This window comes from Sphaeroforma arctica (genome assembly GCF_001186125.1).
Source record: "Sphaeroforma arctica JP610 unplaced genomic scaffold supercont1.886, whole genome shotgun sequence".
In the NCBI taxonomy this organism is placed as follows: Eukaryota; class Ichthyosporea; order Ichthyophonida; genus Sphaeroforma; species Sphaeroforma arctica.
Window position 1 is genome coordinate 15,647 of NW_014039672.1, and position 10,406 is coordinate 26,052.

The following is a 10,406-nucleotide window of genomic DNA, read 5'->3' on the forward strand; positions in this document are numbered from 1 at the left end:
TATATATATATATATATATATATATAGTATATTATTATTTTATATATATATATATATATATATATAGATGTATATATAAATATATATATATATATATTATATACATATATATATATATATATATATAACTATATATGTATATGAATGTACCTTGACATGAATATGCGCATACTCCCTGATATAATATTATTCACTGTCTCACAGAAAGCTCGGAACGGCTCTCAACGAGGCGATCCGCCAAGGCACATGGGCTGTAGGCGGGTCACGGCGTGTGGCGATGTCGATTGAGCAGAAGATTGTGGAGTGGGATAATGATAACACATCCTTCTGCTCGCTGTGTAAGGATAGATTCGGGTACTTCGATCGACACCACCACTGCCGGCTGTGCGGGCGTGTGGTGTGTACCAAGGAGAAGCAGTGCTCCACTCTGTTGACATTAAATCACCTCAGTATGTCCCTCACAATATATCATCCAGTAATTGACTATGGTGCATTGTGTTTATCTATTAGGTTACATGAAAATAGTTGCGTCCCTCATAGTATATTTGAATATGGTGTATATTGTTTATATACGGGGTTGCGTGAGAAAAATCACGTGTGCATACATGGGTCGATCTGTGTACTTTGATCACCACTGCCACTGTCGACTGCGGAGGCTAGTGGTGTGTACCAATGAGAAGCTGTGCTTCACTCTGTTGACTTTGCATCGCCTCAGTATCTCAAACAACCGTCGTGTTGTGTAGTCCTGTACGGTACTATGTACATAATCATTTATACGCGTCCGTCCATATGTGTAGGGTAGTATCTCATATTTATTTATATCTTTACCCTAAGTAAAATAACTACTTACCTATGCATCCACATCGCGACTTGCCAGGGCACGTCCATCCAGCCTCCTTGTTAGCGACCACACACTATAGAACACCTATTCATTCTTCCCACTGCACGGAAATACTTAGGTTTCCTCGTTGTGATTTCTCTCAGGGAAGCTACAGAAGAAGATCGGCATGCGCCAATTAAAAGAGAAGTTGCATCCCACACTCAGAAACTACCCGGTGCGTGCATGCAGGCGCTGCCATCATTTACTGCGAAGGTAACGTATAGTATATATCCGCGTATGCATATACGTCTGCATGCTTACGTTTGCACAGGTAGCTAAATTTGTGTCTGTCTGTCGTGTCTGTATGTATGTATGTCATTAAATACACAGACGTACAGGTGTCTGCATACGTTGCAAGTGTGCATGTATGTGCATATGAATTCAATGATGCCCCACACTCAGGAGCCACTCTACTTCGCGCGTGCGTGCAGGCACTCTCACTATCTACTGCGACAACAGAGCGAAGCCTGTGACGCTGTGTAGGTATATTTGTGACTATTTATGTTTATGCAAAAGTGAGGTGTGTGCAGGTGTGTGCGTAGGTGTGCAATTGCATAGGTTGTGATCAGACACGTGCGTACGCATGCAAGAGTACGTATAAACGGGTTGTTGTAGTTCGGTACTTTTCTTGAGCTGCACCCGCGTCGATACTTAGTCTCTCCGAGCCTGCCTTCCACTGGTAATGTCGTGAACACCCCTCCTCTAAATCAAGTTTAAGTAATGTCGTGAACACCCCTCCTCTAAACCAGGTTCAAGTAGCTAAGTTTTACCAACTGTCTCTTTACCATTATTTAGATAGTAGCCAGCTCAATCGGCTGGATCGAAACGTCCATCAATACGCACTATGTTGGCCATGGTTTATTCTCGATTAAACCGCTATCTTTGATTTGCGACGCAATTTGCAACACACGGCGAGATTTCAAAAGCGACCACCCACTCGTTATTGACGCCTTAGTGACGCCTTAGTGCAGCAATATTGATTCCAGGAGATGCTATACTTGCACTGCTTCTCAGTCAACATATGTGGCATATAAAAGTGTATTCTATATAAAACGCTAGTAGTGGACTCCATCTGCACCGACTAGTTGCATCGAGCCTTCAGTGAGCATCCGCAGAGATCGGCACCCGCGAAAGTTGTCTATCAGCGCGTTGAAAAGACCCACGACAAAATACCGCTTATTTCCCCACATACATGTTATCTTATGCCTTATTTTCCCACGTACTTGTTATCTCGTGCCTTATTTTCCCACGTACTTATCATCTCATGCCTTATTTTCCCACATACTTGTTATCTCGTGCCTTATTTTCCCACATACTTGTTCTCTCATGCCTTATTATCCCACATATTTGTCATCTCGTGCCTTATTTTCCCACATACTTGCTATCTCATGCCTCATTTTCGCACATACTTGTTATTCATATCACAAAGCTTATTTTCAAATACGCTTCTTATGCTCTCCCATCTCATTTAAAGTACGCTCATCATCTTTTGATCTTATGTCTCGTATTCCGCATGCGAGTGTCCCTACAGGCGTGAACAAGAGTGTGATGACAAGAAAGCACAAGCGGATCCACTGACTGAACAGTATCAGCTGTGGAGAGCTAAACGCGACGAGATAGAAGACCTCGTAGAGGAAGGAGAGTCTATCCGAGACAAGTATGCGTCATGTGATATATATATATATATATATATATATATATATGTGTGTGTGTGTGTGTGTGTGTGTCGTGTACGTATATGTATACATGCCTATATATACGTAACATATACAAACATGGTAAATATATATGTCTGTATATGCATACACGCGCTATTTAAGAGGTATGAGTGATATGACGAAGGCATTAAGTAAACAGACACTGGGCAAGCATTGGACACAAACACGCGACGTATAATACGATGACGACAGAAAGGTAGGTAGCAATCTATGCATATATTGATTTATAAACCCTAAACCCCCAAATCCTAATCCTTTTTCGTAGAAGACTATTTATTACTATCTCTCATCAATGCGTTGCATGCAGATGTAGCACACAATCGGTTGTGTACTATGAACCGTCACAGACAGGTAAATATCAGGTTGCGATACGAACAATTAATATGACAAGACAGGTAAATATCTGGTGGCGATACGAACAATTAATATGACAAGACAGGTAGATATCAGGTGGCGATACGAACCATTAATATGACAAGACAGGTAGATATCAGGTTGCGATACGAACCATTAATATGACAAGACAGGTAGATATCAGGTTGCGATACGAACAATTAATATCACAAGACAGGTAGAATCAGGTTGCGATACGAACAATTATTATGACAAGACAGGTAAATATCAGGTTGCGATGCGAACAATTAATATCACAAGACAGGTAGATATCAGGTTGCGATACGAACAATTAATATCACAAGACAGGTAGATATAAGGTTGCGATACGAGCAATTAATATGACAAGACAGGTAGATATCAGGTGGCGATACGAACAATCAATATGACAAGACAGGTAGATATCAGGTGGCGATACGAACAATTAATATGACAAGACAGGTAACAATTAATATGACAAGACAGGTAGATATCAGGTTGCGATACGAACAATTATTATGACAAGACAGGTAAATATCAGGCTGCGATACGAACCATTAATATGACAAGACAGGTAGATATCAGGTTGCGATACGAACAATGAATACGTCTCTCATCACAGTATATACAAGCTTGTGGCCTCGTCTTTAGCCTTCATGATACCGTTTATGGCACCATGGCAATTCACACACATCTTCAATTGGTATGTTGTCATGTGGGGTGCGTTTTCCGATGTGTTGAAAGTTCCCGCGTGTGACGTCGCATGTTGGCCAGGCATTAAAGTATAACCAAACTCTCAGCACTCGTATAGACGAACAGCCGATCACTGCCACGGGGGAGTTTTTCGACTTAGTTGGAGAGCCCAAGGGATGCACATGAGTTTAGAATATACGCAATGTATAGTACCAGTCCCCAACCATCGCGGAGACTTGATCATTTCTATGCACACACTCAACGATGTACACGTGCGCAGGGTGTATGTATCACCGGAAGACGTTGAGAGATCTGTGGAACTGCGGAGGTCTATCAAGCTTCTCTTGGCCGCGTGCGATGCATTGGGGTGAGTAATCGAGTTGCAATATATATATTTGTATATTTGTATATATACATATATCATATATACATACATACATACATACATATATATGCATATATACATATACATATACAATATGTATGTATATATATATATATAGAAATGAGACCACACTTTAAATGCCAGGTTGAGAAGTGCTTTGCCTGCGCACTGACATATATATATATATATGTGTGTGTGTGTGTGTGTGAGTGTGAGAAAGAGAGTGTATGTGCGTGTGTGCGTGCTCGCGCGTGTACGTGATATATATGTGTCTATATGTTCTGTGATATTGTACATTCGACTAGCGTCTGTTTTAAGCAACAGGTGGATGGTCCATTGTTGACTTCTATTAATGCGTAACAAGCATCCCAGTGTGTGAATGTATACTTACATTGATTCAGCTCCACTCTTCCTGATAATCGGGCACACTCTACACACATAAACACACACACACATGGCTTGTACTTTTCCCTCTGTGTGTGAATACACCCTTAGCCATTTAACACCCCACTTTCTGATACTCGTGCACTCTGGTTCTTCGCAGAAAACAGATAGCGGTTGCTCCACCAGTCGCGCCCACACAGTCGAATGCACAACAACGCACACCTAAACAGGCAACACAGCAAGCCAACTCGGTGCAGGCTATGGCCATACGCACCAACATTAGGAGAGCAATTATACAGTATATGCAGGTATGTAGACAGGTACCTATGTTAGTAAGTGTGCGTAATCGGTTGTGTGGGTGTAAACGCAAGCATCTGTGCGAGATCAATACGTTAACGTAAGCGATTAGGATGGCGTATGTACCATACGCATCTACGCTAGGCGAGTTACCATACAGTATAGGCAAGCGTTTAGTCCCCTTTGTGAGAATGGGTGCTCAATCGACTGTTGATTTATACGTAAGCATTTTAGCGACTTCTACTAGAAGCGTGTATGCATATAGCGTTCCATGTCAATTCCAAACTCGTGATTGTTAGTACGCCCGCCTGAGCATTCGATTTTATAATATATAAATATATATATATATATATAAATGTGTGTGTGTATAGTGTAGTATAATGTATAGTATATATACGTACATAAAAATATACCCGCCTGAGCATTCGATAGTATAATATGTAGATATATATATGTGTGTGTGTGTGTGTGTAGTATAGTATAGTGTAAATTGTATATATATATTTTAACACATCCAGAGCAATACATTTTACCCCTTAACCCTGAAACCCTATACTCCTATACAATCCTTTCATCTCCTCAGCGGCGCTTAATGGACGTCCAATTATTCCCCATCAAACCCTCACCCAAGCCTCCGCCTGCGCCGATACTTGCGCCAGCCACACGCACGAGATCTGCGACTGTAGACATCACGCAGAACAGGTCTAACCAATGCAAACTCACAGGCACAATGTCTCAGTCAAATATACGCGCCGCTGTGAATAACGGGACGGGGAGTAGGTAGATGATGGTGCTTGTGCGGCATTGTGTATGATGAATGCATCTGTGTGTTTGGGTGACAAAACACGGGGTCAGTAGGTGCACAGGTACACTCGATACCGGCGCAATAGTTTGTTTAATTAAAGTTGTCCGTGGAATATATGCGCTCAGTACAACTAACCTTCTGCCTCCTGGATCACACCGCGAGACCAGTACACAGACACAGACGCAACCGGTACAATACAAGACTGAGGCGGAGTTGTACTCGGCGATCTCAGCGTATGTCGACCAGCGCCTGAATCTGCTGGACATGATAAAAAAGGTACAGTTCTCCCTATATATATAAATATGTATATATATGCATATGTATGTACATGAATATATATGAATACATATATATACATATATATGTATATATACATGTATATATAAAGATATATATAAATGTATATATATAGATATGAATGTATATATATATGAATGTATGTGTATATACAAACGTATATATATTTAAAAATATATTATATATATATTTATATATATATACATATACACGATGGTAGTGATCGATATAGATATAGAGATAGATATATATTTATATATATTATATATATATATGTATACATAAATGTGTATGCGTTTATACATGTATATTTATATGTGAATGTGCATATATATGTCTGACGTATACGTGGATATATATGAGAATATAAACTTAAACATAAACTTAGACATATATATATATGTATATATATGTCTGTGTGTGTGTGTGTGTCACTATGTCGGTAGTACCGAAAACAGTTACTTTCGTTTGTAAGCATTTGGGGTGGACAGTTCGGAAATACATTTCGAATCCATGTAAACTTAGACATATATATATATGTATATATATGTCTGTGTGTGTGTGTGTGTGTCACTATGTCGGTAGTACCGAAAACAGTTACTTTCGTTTGTAAGCATTTGGGGTGGACAGTTCGGAAATACATTTCGAATCCATGTCCGCCTATGTGGGTGTTTGTAATGCATATAAGGTAGCACGGTACTTGTGTGCACGAATTCATATCCGCTAGTACAAGTGTGTATGTTCGCAAGCAAACAATATATGTGGTACTACCTACTGAACACGTCCTGCCCATCCACAGAGCCAGAACGATGAAGAATACGCTATACTCACACGGTCACTCGAAGAAATCGACTACGAGCTGCAACGACTAGGAATAGGGACGTGATAGCATATAAGGCTAATAAATAAATTATATCGTAAACTACGGCTTTGCCTCCACATACATCGTATCCTTACATACATACACTTCATTCGACTTGGTCTGACACGCCAGAGTGGCACAAGTCGTACATCCAAACTCACACGACCAAACTTAAGACATACCTGTCAACCATAAGCATCTCAGCAGACGTTTGAAGACCTCTCAGCCTCGTGGATCTACTCAGTAACCGGATGCCGAGTGCTGGTAGCAAAACACTATCCAGGCAGTGCCGGTGTGTGTTTTCAGCCCCGTCTGCGACATAGGCACAGACTCGGCGAGCACTCGGGTCTCGACATGACAAATGTCATCGATAGATAGGAGACGAAAGCCACACAGGAACACAAGACAACGACTCACACGGGGACATAAGAAAACAACCCACAAAAGGGAGTCTACAAATTTTAATACTGCGGTGTGGTATAGCCGCTATCTTGCGTTGCGAAGCTATCTTATCTCTCTAGCCCTGTTTTTGGCTTCCTTTTTTTCTTTTTTCTTTGGGCTTTACTGATGCGCGCGAGTCATTGGAGGGTGGTCGCGGCGTATCCTAATGTATTGTCTGCGTGCTACTACACTAACAGACCGGCGTATGTTCTCCAATTCAAAAATTAACTTCCGTGCTGAGATACGGTAGGCATGGATGTATACATATGCCTATGCTTCATCACGTAGGTGTATGCGATTAACATGCCTCGCCCATACGGACGGCTGCTAAGTTAACCGCCAGTTGCGCTGTGGTACACGAACTAGACGCTACAACCTTTGCCCCAATCTTCTTCGCCACAGACGGGTAGCTATACGGCCGTGCAATGGCCGCGGGGTAGTTGCGGTTGATTGCCAGTTCCACCGCCTTGTCCTCGATGGTAAGACCATTAAATCCCAAACACTTCGCAAACCTCTCCTCCAGGGTTTTCACACAATCAAGCTCGCTGCATTTACTATCCAATAATCTCAGCTGCCTCAACTCTTCGACTATTTCATTAGCCGCAGTAAGCGCACTGCTGGCCTTCACAATCTCTGCGCGTGCGTACCGTTTCTTTTCAAACGACACACTGGCTGCACGCATAGACGCATCCTTACCGGGAATCTGCTGGGCCCCGTATAGAGGCTTACCCCCCCATGTAGCATTAGTAAAACTGGGGATGAACCCGGCCAAGTGACCGATACTCGAGTCCGCACGCTCAATCAGCTCCTCTCTCTCCCATCCGGTGGTGATTTTGCTCTCCAGTGAGGCGGGTAGTTGCGGTTGAGCGGACTCATCGGTGCTTGCTACCAGACCCCCATCGAACAAGGTAATATTCTTAGTCATGCCGTGCAACTGGTAGTGTCCGTCTGGGTAAGGTGTGATCTGTGCCATACCCTTGGGCGTACCTCGGACTCCGTGGAAAATAACCTCAGGCCACACAGCCCCATTCCCGTTCCACTTGGTCACGTATGCGGCCTTGAATTCCACAAATCTCTCGCGTTTGAACCCAGACATGTCATCCATAGCCCCCGTGCGGTATCCACTCGCATTGACCACATAGTCTACATTCAGCACCTCAGTCTGACCGGTTTGCACATTTCTGACTGACAACTCCCAGCCACTCTCGCCCTCGTTGTCAGTGTCACTGTCACTCTCCGACTCACTGTTTGTGCGAACTAATGTGGTGCAGTCTGTGGTAGTTGGTACGCTCTTCTCCTTCATACTGAGTAGCTCTGTGTGAGTGCGTAGGTCACAATTATCCAAAGCTCCTAGCGTCAGCTCGGCTGTTGCCGCAATTCTCAGTGAACTCAACCCATACTCCTGGACAAGTACCAAGGGAAACTTGAGCCTATTCAGGTCAACCTCTTTAGCAATGGGTACCATCCAATCATCGTTACAATTGGGTGCAGTGGGAGTGGGCCTGAGAGCCAACTGTTCAAGCTCTGCTCGTTCGTACAACCGGTAGTAGTTATTAGGCTCGCCCAGTACTTTATTCCTGGGATTCTCAGCCACAAGCTCGTGATACCTAGCCTTTAGCAGGCGCAAGCGGGGCAACAGGTCCAATGGTTCACCATTGTCCTGAGTAGGCACTGTAATTACAGTAGGGCGAACATTGATGCAAGTGGGGTATATACGTACGGTTTCAATACTCTGTTTCAAAAGTTTTAGACATTGCTGGTCCGAAATCTCTCTGTACAAGTTACCTCCAGCGTGTAAGTGACACATTGGTGGGCCATTCACGAGCCCTGGACCTTTCTCGATGAGCGTGACATTGACACCCATCTCACTCAGACGGAGCGAGATTGTGGATCCTGCAACGCCTCCGCCAACAACTGCAACAGAAAGCTTTTGATTGCCGGCCAGTTCTCGTGTTATATCGGCCAACTCCGAGGATGTATTTATAGCTGACGACCTATTTGATTGCTCTGTCATTGTCTCTCGTTCTGGTTTACACATAATGTATATGCGACAATATGCTGATGCCGTCTAGAATGACTACTGTAACTGAATAGGTATATAGCTATATGTAGCAACGCAAATCAAATTTAATCCAGGTTGCTTGTAATTCCAGTTAATCTTCTGAGTATATAAACTTAAACCTCGGTTATATATGCCAGTTGTAGAATGCTCACACGAGTAACAACACCCGAAGTTTTCATGATGAATATTGGATTGTCGCACGTCTTGGTGCGTATCTCTCGTAACTCGTTCATAGTCGGGTCCGGATGCATCAATTTTGTCTTGCGCTCTCATCGAAAGTGGAAAACGTCTTGTGATGACCTGCAAATGACATTGCGAAGACAGGGAAATATTTAATTAGTGAATGATATCATAGATCATCCCGGTGTTCTCCGGTCATGTGTTTTTAAAGTTTCAATTGGATGGTATAAAAAGTGCGATTTCTTTTCATCGATGATTGGCTGCTAGACGAACACTTTTAGAATACGTATATTTGCTTCCAATAGCTCTAGCTATACGTTTTCCGCTGTAATGGTGTGGAAAATAGTCAGTCTGAGTACGTTTTGAGGTTCCTGGCCATCATATATAGCCCAATCACATAGCCCTGACGCAATAGGAGTTTTTGAAGTCAAAACTAGCCAGTAAAGCACTACTAAAATCAAAAATAAAATCTATATTAGAATTATATCATTCGCTTATAGCTTACTCTGTACTTGTATGTATGACTTTAATATACTTGCTAGCTTGGATCAACTTCGAATGGAAAGGAATATTTAGGAAAATTGGAGATCCACCCATTGAATCTGGACTTTCCGGAGTCTTGTATTGTTGTACAACCAACGTTGTTATTTTTGTTTTTTTTAAATTCCGGGATCCCGAGTAGTATTATACTCGCGTATACATAAATACAACCAATATTGCTCGTATAAAAAAACCACCCCCTGTTTGTTTCGTTTTTATTTGTTAGAAAAAAAACAAATATTTAAAATGTATAGATATGTATATAAATATTATTTTTAAATAGCATAAAACAATGAAATATCGAATGTATTTTACCAGCAACTCAAAATGCGTGAAACTCTCAAAGTCTCAAGCAAGCCTGCCGGCTGCACTAGGGGTTGTTTTTTTTAAACCAATTTTTTTTTTATGAAAACGGCATCAAATCTTTTGGGCATTTTTTGGTTCAAATAAAACAAACTGCCTTTTAAAAATAAAAATATTTTAGTCTTTT

At 41.9% G+C, this 10,406-nt stretch overlaps 2 protein-coding genes across 3 annotated transcripts; one reads left to right on the forward strand and one right to left on the reverse strand.

Annotated features, from left to right (window-relative positions):
• Nucleotides 1–202: 202 nt before the first annotated feature.
• SARC_09093 lies at nucleotides 203–6,864 on the forward strand. Of its 2 annotated transcripts, XM_014296906.1 has the most exons (8): nucleotides 203–449; nucleotides 985–1,093; nucleotides 2,412–2,537; nucleotides 3,944–4,030; nucleotides 4,593–4,740; nucleotides 5,313–5,509; nucleotides 5,702–5,810; nucleotides 6,631–6,812. In XM_014296906.1, exons 1-8 carry the CDS (start codon nucleotides 278–280, stop codon nucleotides 6,715–6,717), a joined length of 1,035 nt encoding a protein of 344 aa, XP_014152381.1. In that variant the 5' UTR covers nucleotides 203–277; the 3' UTR covers nucleotides 6,718–6,812. The 2 variants fall into 2 exon arrangements, with proteins under 2 accessions (XP_014152381.1, XP_014152380.1); XM_014296905.1 differs by having other exon boundaries at nucleotides 5,313–5,810; nucleotides 6,631–6,864.
• On the reverse strand, nucleotides 5,533–9,339 carry SARC_09094 (hypothetical protein). The gene is made up of 2 exons (XM_014296907.1): nucleotides 6,876–9,339; nucleotides 5,533–5,552 (listed from the first exon to the last, which is right to left on the reverse strand). The coding sequence occupies exon 1, from the start codon at nucleotides 9,170–9,172 to the stop codon at nucleotides 7,433–7,435; it is 1,740 nt and encodes a 579-aa protein (XP_014152382.1). The 5' UTR covers nucleotides 9,173–9,339; the 3' UTR covers nucleotides 5,533–5,552; nucleotides 6,876–7,432.
• Between the last annotated feature and the right edge of the window lie 1,067 nt (nucleotides 9,340–10,406).